The sequence below is a fragment of the Carassius carassius genome, chromosome 28 (genome assembly GCF_963082965.1).
Source record: "Carassius carassius chromosome 28, fCarCar2.1, whole genome shotgun sequence".
In the NCBI taxonomy this organism is placed as follows: domain Eukaryota; kingdom Metazoa; phylum Chordata; class Actinopteri; order Cypriniformes; family Cyprinidae; genus Carassius; species Carassius carassius.
This window is the reverse complement of record NC_081782.1, coordinates 14,508,279-14,522,602: the sequence shown is the minus strand read 5'-3', so window position 1 is coordinate 14,522,602 and position 14,324 is coordinate 14,508,279. Positions and strand designations below refer to the sequence as shown.

At 37.4% G+C, this 14,324-nt stretch overlaps 1 protein-coding gene across 1 annotated transcript; it reads right to left on the bottom strand.

Annotated features, from left to right (window-relative positions):
* Positions 1-4,242: 4,242 nt before the first annotated feature.
* On the bottom strand, positions 4,243-14,073 carry LOC132108040 (alpha-2-macroglobulin-like). The gene is made up of 34 exons (XM_059514497.1): positions 13,884-14,073; positions 13,416-13,596; positions 13,182-13,338; positions 12,525-12,577; positions 12,398-12,418; positions 12,035-12,200; positions 11,865-11,949; positions 11,656-11,770; positions 11,415-11,535; positions 11,203-11,312; positions 10,947-11,117; positions 10,630-10,863; positions 10,314-10,526; positions 10,064-10,213; positions 9,800-9,925; positions 9,532-9,625; positions 9,135-9,234; positions 7,795-8,020; positions 7,598-7,724; positions 7,399-7,520; positions 7,249-7,300; positions 7,087-7,170; positions 6,798-6,974; positions 6,612-6,687; positions 6,276-6,432; positions 6,102-6,176; positions 5,862-6,024; positions 5,565-5,758; positions 5,271-5,483; positions 5,036-5,157; positions 4,856-4,937; positions 4,620-4,703; positions 4,413-4,518; positions 4,243-4,318 (listed from the first exon to the last, which is right to left on the bottom strand). The coding sequence occupies exons 1-34, from the start codon at positions 13,967-13,969 to the stop codon at positions 4,278-4,280; spliced, it is 4,284 nt and encodes a 1,427-aa protein (XP_059370480.1). The 5' UTR covers positions 13,970-14,073; the 3' UTR covers positions 4,243-4,277.
* Positions 14,074-14,324: the final 251 nt, after the last annotated feature.

The window sequence follows — 14,324 nt, the reverse complement described above, 5'->3', positions numbered from 1 at the left end:
AGTCCAGCACAGATAAAAAGTGGATGCCACTAACCGTTTTTTAACATTAAAAGAAAAACACAGCTTATTTCGAAAGTAAAAACCCAATTTTAGCCTCAACTTTCTCACTAGACAGTGAACATGAGGCTTAAATGATAGGCAATCATCAATAACAATACCAAGATACTTATAAGTTGTAACAGTCTGTATTTCACGTCCGTCAAGAGTAATCACTGAGGGAACATTCAGTGGTCTATTCCGAGGGCCCGTGAAGAGCATACATTTGGTTTTTCTGCATTGAGCACAAGTTTCAGCTGTAGCAACGTGTTTTGGACCACAGTGAAGGCATTCTGTAAATGTGCAATGGCTTGTTTAAGAGAGGGTGCACAACAGTAAATAACTGTGTCATCTGCATAAAAATGAAAGTTTGCATCAGACACATGCTGACTAAGGTTATTTATATAAATAGTAAATAAAAGAGGGCCTAACACAGAGCCTTGTGGAACCCCTTTAAGGATTGGTAAGATACCAGATTGAACACCATCATACTTAATGCACTGGGTTCTGTCACTAAGATAGTTTGAGAACCAAGAGACAGTATTCCCTGAAAACCCCGAATTAAGAAGCCTAATCTTTAAAACATCATGATCAACCGTGTCAAAAGCTTTTGACAAATCAATAAAAAGTGATGCACAGTGTTGCTTCTTGTCACGAGCAACAGAGATGTCATTTATCACCTTCATTGCAGCTGTGATAGTACTATGTTTTTTTCTAAAACCTGACTGAACTGGGGATAAAATGTCCTGTACATGCAAGGAATCTTTCATCTGATCACTCACCAGGGATTCAAGCGTTTTGGCCAAAACAGACAAATTAGAAATTGGCCTCTAATTATTTAAATTTGACGGGTCACCCCCTTTCAATAATGGACAAACAAATGCAGATTTCCATATTTTGGGAATAGTATTGCTCTCTAAAGTAAGATTAAAAAGATACGTTAGAGGCTGTGCTACACAATCAGCAGCTATTTTTAAGAAGTAGGGCTCTATAAGATCAGGTCCTGGAGGTTTTTCAGGAGCCAGCCCTTTTAGGGCTTTTTGAACGTCAGCCACTAAGAATGGAGTGAGATTGAAGACACTTGTAGAGACTGGTACATCTCTACAAGATGTCACAGTGTAAGGACAAGCAGTGTCAAACAAAGAACCAGACTGAATAAAATGCTCATTAAAATGGTTCAATATCTCAAGCTTGTCATGAACTACTACAGATTCTTTCATAGTAAAAGAAGGAACATTAATACTATCTTTGTTTAAAGAAAGTAATTTTATAGCCTTCCAAAATTTTCTGGGATCATTTAAGGTATTAGTAGTGGCTGACAGATAAAAGTCAGATTTTGCTTTCTTAATAAAAGAAGAACATTTATTTCTTAACTGCCTAAAAACAAGCCAATCAGACGAAGAGCCCGTTTTTCTTGCTTTGGCCCAAGCTAAATTGCGGTCATGAAGAATATCTCCAAGCTCAGAGGAATACCAGGGATTGTCCCGCCCCTTAACTCTGAATCTCTTTAGTGGGGCGTGTCTATTTATTACTTGCAAAAAACTATCCCGGAAAAAGATCCAGACTGACTCCACATTGGGAATCAGCTCTATTCTACTCCAATCACAATTAAACAAATCATGGCAAAAGCCCTGTTCATAAAAATTTTTGAGATTCCTCTTACATATTACGCAAGGTTTACATTTAGGCATCTTAGTATTCCTTACAGCAGCAACAACACAGTGGTCATTTAGGTCATTGCAAAAAACACCAACAGCAGAAAATTTGTGTGGGACATTAGTCAAAATTAAATCAATTAAGGTGGATTTCTCATGGCACTTAAGATTTAAACGAGTGGGAGAATTGATTAACTGTGTAAAATTGACAGAATCCCAAAATGACTTAAATTCATCTGAACAAGGTTTCAGCCAGTCCCAGTTTAGATCACCTGCTAAAATAATTTCGGAGTAGTCCGATCTGGATAAGAGTTGAATAAGAGTCTGCAATGCAGGACTCAGGGCAGAAGGAGGCCTATAACACCAAACAACAGTAACATAAGGGCCCTTGGCCAACTCCACCTTCACTGCCAAAAATTCCAGCTGCTTAACGATTGATTCTGAATAGACTAACTTCACATTAAATTTAGATTTGACATAAATAGCAACCCCACCACCCTTCCTTGGTCTGTCAGCACGAAACACGTTATAACCACCCATTCCAATATCCATATCAGTGATTGATTTTGTCAGCCAGGTTTCAGACACAACAATATCTGCATCTGTTAAATTCACCCAAATTCTAAGCAGATCCATTTTGGGTAACAAACTGCGAACATTAAGGTGAATTACACTCAAACCAGACATGGATTTCACATCAGATGGCAATGGAATACACTGCAACTCAGGGCCTGGATTTGGCTGCACATTGCCAGATAAAAGCAGCAATAAAAATATTAACCATCTCTGTTTACCATCAGTATATGAAGAATCTGTAGAGTTTTTAAAATGAGAGTCCCAGTAATGTATGCCATCAAATGCAAAATAGTCATTTAAGATCAAAAGATTTTGAAGCTGAAGAATATCCCTGGGTAGCAACCAGGCTGCATTTAAGTCCTCTGCCAACTCTTTTGGCATTTGAGGGGAATGAAGGCTGAACAGTTAAATCCATAGGCTATGTCCAAAGAGCCACAAATGTTGTAAGATGTACTCACCCAGTATAAATCACTTGATCTTAGATTCTGCACAAACAATGAACAAAGCAGCATTAAGAGAAAAGCCATGTTAGCAGAAGATGTTAGCAAAACCAGGAGGAGCTGACAGGGCCTCAGGATCCACGCAGAGCCTGGAGATGTTAGCTGGGCTGCTAGGGCCTAGAGAAGCTAGCAGAACCTCAAGATCCAAGTAAAGCCTGGAAAGGCTAGCAGGGCCTCAGGATCCAAACAGAGCCTAGAGACGGTAGCTGGGCTATAGGGCCTGGAGAGGCTAACGAAGCCTCAGGATCCAAATAAAGCCTGAAGATGGAAACTGGGCTGCTAGGGCCTGGAGCCTAGAGATGATAGCTGGGCTGGAGCTGGGCTAGAGAAGGAAGATGGTAGCTAGGCTGCTAGGGCCTGGAGCCTAGAAATGGTAGCTGGGCTGCTAAGGCCTAGAGAGGCTAACAGGGCCTCAGGATCCAAGAAGAGCCTGGAGATGGAAGCTTTTCTGCAGCAAAGTAGTCCATAATTCAATAAAAATTATTTTATCTAAAAACCAAAGAGCTCAATCATAGAATCTGCTAAAATTTTTACTCCATATATGAGCATAAAAGCAAACAAATGAGTATAGATAAGAGGACAAACACACATCAGACCATACATGCCGCCATCTTGGATTTTTAGATCATTAGGAACAGGTCATTTAGAAATACCAAGGGTTCACTAAAAACAAGGGGAGTTTGCTTTTAGTGATTATGCCACACATAGCTGGATCCAGCTTCCAGAAGAGATCATTCAGATCCAGACTCACAACACATCTGTGCATATAGCTATGCATTTAATGAATGAGCACTGTGCTATGACTGATTCCACTGTATGTATCCTCTTTTTTTAATTATTATTCTAAATAGTATTAATACATTTTGAATAATTTTTATTATAATTATTTTGATTTACCCCCCCCCCCCCGTTTTTAAATGCCATTACTTATTAAATGTGCTATTTCAATATCATTGCTAGCCTAATACTTAATTTTCTAACTCTTATTTATGACAACAATTACATTTGGCATAACTATGGCTGCTGAATGTTCATGTGAAGTATGATGAAGACACAAATAAATATGTTCATAAAGCATTAAAGTATACATTTTACTTTACCTAGTGCTAGTTGCAGTGTAGAAATACTGGGTTACCCAAGTCTGTATAGTTCATTGTGTTGTAAACGTATTGCATGCAAGAAAGAAAAGTGATATGAGCAATCATATTATTTTAACTGATTGAGTAAGGAAAATTTAATTTGTCTCTTAATCTGTGCAAATAAAATGAGAGAAATGTTCACATAAATATAAGATCATCAATATATTTTTTAATCTTTATTTCTGGGTCTTTTTGTCAGTGATGTTAAAGAAAAGTACACCAGTTATTCTGCTGACAAGAGAGTACTAGTATTTGCATGTATTTTTTACAATAAGAAAAAAAAAGTATAAGAAAAAAAAATGAGTGAGTGAGAGTGAGTGAGATGAGTGAGAATTAAACGTCATCCAACTGCAGAAGTGAAGCATGACACTTCATTCACACTGGGACGAGTACTCGATCTGTGACTGATCACCTGAGGGAAATATTGATACAGAAATTATCTTAATAGCAATGTATACTTTTGAATTGCATAATAATAACAGAGAAAATGGCACATCAAATCTTACTTGTTTGGTAGTAATCATAGATTTTAATCACAGCTGGTTTGAGATTCCTCACTGAAAGAATCTGTTTCAATTGTATCTGGAGATTTACTGGAATATTTTGTTGAACCTGCAGGATGTTAAACAGGATCATGGATATTTAAGATTTAACATTAGATCAAATGTGAATGAATCACTGAAATTATCATATGAATGTGTCTCTATTCTCACCTCTTTAAGATACACAATGACATGATCATCCTTAGAATCGAGCCGCTCCACAAGTGATGTTGGTGGAAGGCGTTGAAGTTCAAGCTTGGTGGGAAAAGTGATTTTAAAAAAATAAGAAATGTATTATTTGTCACATACCCAGAACTGAACCAGACAATATATTCCATTATTAGATTTGTGGTACAGTGAATCAGTACAGCAAATCTAATAATTAATCATTTTACAGTCAAACGCACCATTGATGTATCAGCTGTGAATCCTGATAAGAGTTTAATATCCACAATGACCATGTTAGATTTTGCCTGTTGACCATTATATCTGGAAAAGGGAAAATATGAACCATAGCCAGAGTTTGTTGAATAAAATATAGCCATAACCATAATAATTTTTTTACAGCATAAAGTTACTGATCTTACTTCACAGTTAAATTTAACAGTAGGTATTGTCCAAAGGTTTTCTTGCAATCTTCCTCAATCTTAGCATCAATGCTCAGTGTTTTAGCTTCAGTATGAGTGGGAATGTTGTAGAACTGAGCCACCTGATAGATTTAACACAAACAAAAAAAACATTTTAAACCATTTCACATTACAATAACCACAAAAGCTAAGAGAGGAAAGAGAAAAAGGGAGCGAAGCTGAACGCTCTACAGACCTGCACAGACACACAGGCTGAGCCATTCACTTCAATGCTGTATTTGGCTGGGACGTCCTGCAGCTGCTTCTCCTGGTACAGTAACTTATTGTCCTGATTGACATCAAAGTGGTGAGTGTCTGCTGCTGACTGTACAGTCACTGTGCTGGAGCCGTCAGAGCTGAACACTTTGGTAGCGTACAAAGACAGAGCCTGAAGAGCCACCACTGTGTCCTGAGAAATAAATGTGTTCAGTAATGTGTCTTTTACCCATTATTCAGCAATCAAGTGTTTGATTTGAGTAGCTTGAGTCACCTGTGTGGAGGAGAATCCTCCATAGGCATTCTGCTGCTTCACAAGCCAGCTGACAATCCTGTTAGCAAAGCCCAGATCAGCTGAAGTGAGTGAATCAGCAGAGAGAACAGCTAGCAGCACATATGAGCTGATCTCCACTGCCAGGGAATCAGAGTCATCAGCAGATGCAGACTGAGACCAGTGGAGATGAGACCCTTTAGGACACATGGAAAAGGACATGGACCCAATGAGAATGAAAAAAAAAAACAAGTATAGTTGTTGAAAACAACAGAAATTCATTGAAAACAAATCTCTTACCATCTGAAATAGCAGTTTCGTTTAGTTTCTTGAAAAGCTGCTGTTGAGTGTGTGTGTCATTAGCCAGACTGAAGGCATAGGCGAGCAGAGCAGTGGTGTAAGTGTTTTTGACATCTTCAATGACGGACTTACAACATGACAAACCTCTAGTGATGACAGGATCCTGAAAGAAACAGAGAAACAGCCGCTGTGAGTAATTTTACTATGAGATTATACTGTGTTTCCTGTAGATGAACTTACTGTGACTGGAGTTTCTAGTTCAAGAAGTGATGCAGTAATGTAGGCCGTCATGGTCACATTATCATTCACTCCACCCTGGAACAGAGGTTAAATAGAAATAAAGACAAATTTTACATTTATTACCAGACCTGGTGTGTACTGATCACAGCAAACATTGAGAAACAAATAGCACACCTTCATTCTGTTGTTGAACAGTCTTCCCTGTTGGATAAAACAGCCGTCTGAATCCCATCTGCTTATTAACCATTTCTTTGCACTCTGAATAATTTGTGGATCAATAAATATGTATTTCTGTGCTTTGCCAAAAGACCTCAGGACAAAAGCAGTCAACCTGGTGGTGTATTAATTTAATAATTAGTTCCTATAATGTAACTCAAATGATAACTCAAAATCAACTCAATTTAAAAAATATGGAAGACAGACTATATAATATTTTATACAGGATGCCTGGGTTTATTAATTTAAATGAACTTATTTGCTTTGATAAAAATAAGAGCAAACCCTTATTACCATGTATTTTCATCTCCGTTTCCAAATGTGCTGTATGCACCACTGTAATGTCTGTAGTTCAGTTGTCTCTGATATCCTGTTGAGTTTGACAGCGATTAAATGTTTGGGTTCATCAAGTTTTTCTGAAATCTAATGTATTGTGAGTTCATTTCTCAGTATTTTCTTGAGATGATTGATTTCTCTCACCACTCTTAAGGAAGCCGGTGGCTCTCTCTCTGATGGCTGAAGTGAGCTGCTCTGTGTTTTCCAGATACTGCAGAATGTAAATATTGGGAGAAAGAATAGCCATATTTTGTTCTCCACAGCCGTACGGCATTCGTAGTAATCCGTGAAGATTTGTCAGTGCACGACCCAATATGTCCCCTAAAAACCAAACACAAAAGTAACACTACATTTTAGAAATCCAGTTTCTGCTTGCATATGTTCTAATTTCCTTACCAATTTACTAATTTCTGCCTGTGTATGAAAATGTTACCAATGACTGAAACAGAGGATCTGGCTGATCCCTCTATCACATCTTTAGGAAGATTCAGATCCACTTCCTCTGTGAGACTGTCACCTATGAACCAGAGAGACAGAAACACATCAGTGATCAGCAGAGAAACACTATAATGCTAAATATTGTCTGCAGACAAACCCTTTGGACACAGTAACCAGCTGTAGGTCTCTGTCTTCTCAGTTCCTTCAGCCTGCAGCATAAAACAGTAACATCGACACATCATACTGACATGAGCAGCATTAGGATCATGAAGAAATGACGTCTGAGAGCCGTTTGACGTGCGCTGACCTGTACAAGCAGACTTCGTGTGACTGTGTCAATGCGTCCTCTCTCTGGCACGCTCACAATCTCATTGTCACACACAGTCTGGGACGACTCAGCCTCTGCACTGACTGTAATATTCAAGACTCCTACAACACAAGACATGTTGTGAAGATACAAACATACACAAACACCGAGAAACAATGATTCAGACTGGAAAACTCACCAAGAACAGAAGGAGTGAGGATCCATGTAAAGGTTTTTCTTCCATTAGCACACAGACAGGATGAATACTGTTCCTCAGAGAAGGCTTTGAGAGTGTAGTCTGAGGAAGGAGCTGGAGTCACTTTAACCTGTCAATCAAACACACATGATTAGTGGCATATTTGATATGATTGGATAAGACTGAGTCTGAAGTCTCACCATGATGCACTTGGACAGATAGTTAAAGACAGTAGCCTTCAGCTCAAAGATCTCCCCACGGATGATGGAGTAAGGCAGAGAGAGCTCCAGGAAGAAGGGCTGGAAAACTGTCAGCTGAGCAGGAGGAGCCAGACCCAGACCTTTGGAGGACAGACAGAAGGCCTCCGTCTCCCAAGAGGTGATGGTGTCAGGAACTGTCACAGGAACCTGAGCTGATCCAGAGTCCCTGTTGTGCAGCACAGTATAGTAAAATGCAGAGTAAACTGGAAAACTTAAGGGGAGTCATGGCCTAATGGTTATTCAAGTCGGACTCCCAATCGAAAGGTTGTGAGTTCGAGTCCCGGGCCGGCAGGAATTGTGGGTGGGGGGAGTGCATGTACAGTTCTCTCTCCACCTTCAATACCTCGACTTAGGTGCCCTTGAGCAAGGCATCGAACCCCCAACTGCTCCCCGGGCGCCGCAGCATAATATGGCTGCCCACTGCTCCGGGTGTGTGCTCACAGTGTGTGTGTGTGTTCACTGCTCTGTGTGTGTGCATTTCTGATGGGTTAAATGCAGAGCACAAATTCTGAGTATGGGTCACCATACTTGGCTGAATGTCACTTCACTTCCTCACTTCACTTCTTAAACTTCCAGGGGCTGGACATTGAGATGGTAGACGTGTACAAGTATCTGGGTGTTAACAAAAACAATAAATTGGACTGGTCATTTAACATTAGTGTTTTTTTACAGGAAGGGCCAAAGTCACCTTCAACTGTTCATGAGATTGATTAACTTTGGTGGCATGTAATGTACTATGGAATTTTTGTGAAATTCTGCTGATGTAGTTGCATCAGCAACTTTCTTTGCTGACGTCTCCTGGACTGGTGGAATCACAGAAAAGGTGTATCAAACTGATAACTCAGCGCTACCAGAGATGATTTCAGCATATCTTAGCACTGAGCCTGGGTTCTGGCACTCTAATAAGACCCGTTTTACCCAGTTATTTATCCATGTTCAGAAAATGTTTTTTTTTTTTTTTTTTTTTTTTTTTTATATAGAAGTACAGTACTTTTCGGTGAATAGCAGTATTCATGATGTTTGTTTTGTATATTCAGTCGTTATTGATGTACTTTTCTTAAGTGTTTTTTATATATGTATTTTAGTATGCTTAAGTTAGATTTTTCTTCATTTTATTTTGTGTGTGTGTGTGTGTGTTTTATTGTCTATGCTACTGTAATGTACATTTCCCTTGGGTATAAAATAAAGTCTTCTCTTATCCTGTCTTTCCTCGTAATGTGCCTCTTACAAAGTCTGTTAAGTATATCCTTGAATATATGGTCTTTATGGCATTTACATACCCCACTTCAGTGAGCTGCCAAATCCATGTTTCTGGGAAAAAGGTACGAACTGTCTCCACAGGTGGTTGAGCAGAACTTTCCTTTACAGAATACGTCCTCTCTGAAAATTCAAATAAATTACTAATGCACGTGTGCAAAAAACAGGTTTGAACTGATTCTAGTAAATTCCCCCATCATTCCCTATTTATGCATTTACTCATCTACAAAACCTTTTGTTTGTTTATCCATCTGAATCCATTTTAGACATCAGCTGCTAACACTAAAAAACTGCTATTTCAACAACAGCAAAGTGATATTCCGGTGACATGATTTCGGGATTCCTTAAACATTTTCTCCAATTTAGGTCTATATGGAACAACAAAACATTAATCATATTACAAATTTCAAGTAGACGTACCCAAGTTAAAACCTCTTCGATAAGTTACACCATAGAGTGTCAGACAATGGGGTTGTCTCACATGCAAATTTGTTGCCATTTTCAATCCCACGTTCTGTCAAACAGCAATAAATGACATGAAATGAAACTGAATGGAAATTGAAAAACAAAGTAAATTAAAATGTATATTTCTTGAGAATGGTGTAATACTATGTTTATCTTTTTTGCATTATATCCTACTTTCTTCTCTTTATAAGTAACGTCAACAATTTAATGAGCAGTTTGTTACCAACAAGCTGTCATAAACACGGTCTAGTGACACAGCACGACGAGGTCTAACTTCCAGGCACTCCGGTGTATCCACGGCATTGTAAGGATAACCAGAAACTGACCGCACTGGCAGCAGTTTAAAGATCTGTGATGAGATTAAAAAAAACATTTACCAATTATTAAATTACTAAAAACTTGTTATTGGAAATATTAATCTTTTGTAATGTAGACAGCTTTTTAACATTAGATTTTCATTTTAGCCATGTGAGGTATACAATTAAACCTTGTCAGCATCTAAACGTTTTCCTGGCTTCAGGATCAGGATGCTCTGATCTACAGCACTGAGGCCGCACAGTGAACCAGGCTGAGCTGAGAGCTGGAGAGTGTTTTTCTCACCAGGAACTGCTTTAGCAGGAGAAAACTGCAGAGAAACCTGTGAAGACAACAGTAGAGCCAGTCGTTTTAGTGTTGCTGTGATGAAAATTGAGCCATTTTGTTGTGTTAAAATGAGGTTTAAAGAAACCTTTGTGTACCTCGTTTTTTAAACAATTCTCAGTCATGAAATCTCTGCTACCAGCAACAACATTTTCACTGGGCAGAACACAGTAGGCCAGAATCTGCACTGCAGGAGCTAGATCTGCACCAACAGACAGTTTGAATGACATTGTGCCACTTGCTGCTCCATTAGAAGACTTGACTTCAACCTTCTCATATCCATGATGAACAATCACTCCTCTGGACAAGACCTGAAACAGACAGATGACACTCCAATGACAAACTGAAAATCTCAGAGGAAAGCATCATTGTAATACTGTAGATAGCCGGTGGACATGCAGCAATTGTACTCACTATATAGACGATGTCAGTTTTGAAGTCTTGAACAGTCTCTCCAACAAAATAATACTTGATGGTCACTGTAAACTCAGCATCACACTTTAATGGTTGCTCAATATCTTCTATAATCAGTTCACTTAATGTTGGGGTGTATAGAGTGTCGGGTCGGAGAAGCTGAATTGTTTTTTCTTCTGTAGAGAAGTAAGGCTTTTTAAAGCTTTGATATTGGAACTTTGGATATGCACTTGCCTGAATAACAAAGAATGTTGAGTTATTTTCAATTACCAAAGACATCAGTTGATCAAACACTGGGTGCACGAATATTATCATACCATTAGTTTAATATCACTTTCAGAAAGACTAGATGTATTAAGAGAGAAACTGGCCAGTCCATCACTGTCTGTAGTGAGATTTAAGAGCAATTTTGAGGACCACAGTTTACCCTCCAAAAGATAAACATCTTTGTTTTGAAGAGGTGCTCCATTTAAATTCACAATTTTGATCTGTTCAACAGGAAAACATTTTTTTTTTAAATCAGACTATATTTCAATACAGCTCACTTTTAATGTAAAAAGAAATAAAACATACCTTTCCCTGTATAACTGACCCATGCTCATAACTTTTGGGTAGCTCACTAAACATAGCTTTACCAAATTCATATGTCAGACTTATAGTTTCAGATTTGTCCATGGTGTTTTCTGAGAAAACAAACAAACAATTCAATGTAATTGTTTAAAATTACTGTTAAAATTAATATTAACATAAATATAGTTTTTCGAAGTTCTGCTTGGATCTTTTACCTGTTCCTTCTTCTGTTACATTCACTTTTAAAGTAAGTTGTTCTTTTAGAAATCTCTCATTTTTAGAGTTAAAAAAGATTGATGTGTCCAAAGTAAAGGGGGCACAACCCATTGCATTCATCTGCAGATAGAGCACAAACATATCCATTAAAAACATCCAATACAAAAACTATGATGAAAATGTTTTCATATATTTAAAACAAAATAATGCAGTATAATATAAAATAATGCAGTCAAACACCTCAGTAGTTTCAACCAAACATGGTGAAATCAAGTCTGTTTGAGAAATGTATCTCAAATGCTCCCGACAAACTTCCACTCTTGCTTTACCAGCCACTGGTTTACCAAATGTGTATCTATAAAGTACATAATATATAATAAAAAATAAAATGTTTTTTAATAGTATTTTAGAATTTTAATGCAGTAAAACAGAAAAAAACCTTCACTTACTTTCCACAAACCTCCATATTCATCTCACTATCACCAAACGTTATTTCTTTTGGAGCTTTCATGGTCATTTCAAACTTGGGTAAAACTGGAAAGCAATACCATGGAATCAATTAAAAAGGTTATGGGTAAGATTTAACGATGCAAAAACGTTCTGTGATATTGTCACTTACCATACTTCTTCACCTCAAAATAATGTGTGATCGCCCGTTCACCAATATAAGCCTTTAGTTTATAAATGCCTTGGCGGGCCTCTGGGTTCAACTCATGAGAAAGCTGCATTATCCACCTTGTTGAGGAAACATCTTTCCACTGACCAATCCTGTTATTCTGATTGTCCTGTTTGATCCCAAAGAACACAGTGCCGATATAGCTCAGCTTTAGTCATCTACTGTAGAGCCTGACCATTATTAATAATCTGTAATTACTGAATATTTAATAACTGCAAGTACAACAAACATGTGAAATGCAAATTCCATCAAATTTTTGTTGTGCATGACACCAATGGCTGTAAAAGATGGGTACCATGTGCTTACCTCCAGCACGACTGTACTGTACTAAAAACATACAAACAAACAAAAAAAATCATTATTATATATATATATATATATATATATATATATTTTTTTTTTTTTTTTTTTTTTTATATGGGTAGATACATACCTTCTGATCAAAGGGTACGAAATTTCTATCCATGGTGACAACTCTGAAATTCACTGTGAAATGAGTGATATGTTATAACATAAGATTACAAACTTCTCAACTTTTCATTTCTGAGATGCAGTGCAAAATTAGAGGAACTAAGAAATGTGGGAAAAAAAATTGAATTTCAATCTAAAAAATTTGAAAATGAATGAATTCAATTTGACTAAAGAAACACTGACTAAATTAAATGTACTTGCTCCATAAATACCAGATAGATTACATAGTATAACTAGAAAACAATGTCATTTCCAAAATAACTCATATGTAGTACAAGTAAACATGTGAGCAGACCACACATTTTAAAGTTTCGATATAGAGTAGTTGTTCATTTAAGGAGTAAATTTATAAAACAGTTTTTGTGATATATTTGACAATTAAAGATAGTTTTGGTTAATAAGCTTTATATACTTAGTACTATCAGATGCAAATAAAACCAAGCAGAATGGAACAGCCCAGTGGTTTGGGGTGTGGCTACTGTGGGCTATATCTATTGTGCCGCACAGTGCTAATGCTCTTTCACTAATGACATCCCATTAAAACACCATCAGCAGTGTGAAACAAACTAAACAGCCTCACTATTCACTGAACTTTAAATCTTAAAAATGAACAGCTCACCTGTCTGTCCTGGAATATAGATGGGTTTATCAGTCTGGATTAAAGTCAAATGGTTATAACGTCTGAACACGACTTTCCTCACTTCAGTCATCTTGAAGTTCTTCCCCTGAAGTTCCACTTTCACTGCCTGCACTGATTCTGCTTCTACCAGAGGTGTCTGTTGGGTGATAGGTTATTTTAAATCTTGACTAAAATGTTCAATGATGTGTGAATGCACATTTCCTTCTGGCTAACCTGAATGTTAAAGCAGCGGTGAAACTCTTCCTCAGCTTTCTCCTGCAGCATTAAAGTGGTCTGATCACCATCAACCAGATAAATGTTAATGGAAAGGCTTTCATTGGGTTTGAGAAGACTTGCACACAATTTAGCTTCAGATCCCGACTCGATGACTGCAGGAAACGTCACCATGAAAGACCTGATGAGAGATATCATAGCATAAAGAGATTTGCTTGTCCACAGTTATACCACTTTTGTATTCCAATACATATTCTAGAACTTTCTGCACTTCAGTTTAAGCAGTTCCCATGTTTGCTTATATAGTATTTTTATTTTAAAATTAAATTATTGCATTGTATAGTTGAGAAAACTTTCAGCATTTTAAGGATCCTATTCAAGTGCAACATTTACAAAAAATATCGCTTTAGTTTAACGAAATATTTATATGTAGATATAACTAAACATTTATCTTTTAAAGGTACTTACGGCCCTGAGGCTTGTCCATGGACAGAAAGGAAGAGGAAAGAAACTAAAATTAGCCCTTTCCAAATACACAGCGCATTGAAAGCCATGATGAAGGCTGATCGTGCAGAACACACTATGAACAAAACTGTGTCGTGTCTTTATTTTAAAGGAAACTTGTCCAAACAAGCTATTGAGAAATTAGTTGCATTCATCATCAAATTAATAATTAATTTCTGGAATAACCTCCATTTGTTAATCCTATTAATCTAATATCAGATCATTACTAAACGTGTCTTCCCAGTCAGTGCTTTGGGCCACTGTGCAAAGGTCTCAAGATATTGCATAACCTCTCCTTCTAACATCATGCACAGTTTGAATCATTTCAATTCTGTGAAATAAAAAAAAACAACAACAAGTAATTAGTACCAGACATCATCCAAGGAAAATACATATATATTTGTT

Bases quoted from the DNA above. Each gene is read 5' to 3' on its own strand.
- LOC132108040 (XM_059514497.1), bottom strand. From the start codon at position 13,969: ATGGCTTTCAATGCGCTGTGTATTTGGAAAGGGCTAATTTTAGTTTCT. The intron at 10,527-10,629 runs GTGAGTACAATT...TGTCTGTTTCAG, and splicing joins AAACTGACATCGTCTATATA to GTCTTGTCCAGAGGAGTGAT. The intron at 7,521-7,597 runs GTGAGTTTTCCA...CTTGTGTTGTAG, and splicing joins CCTCACTCCTTCTGTTCTTG to GAGTCTTGAATATTACAGTC.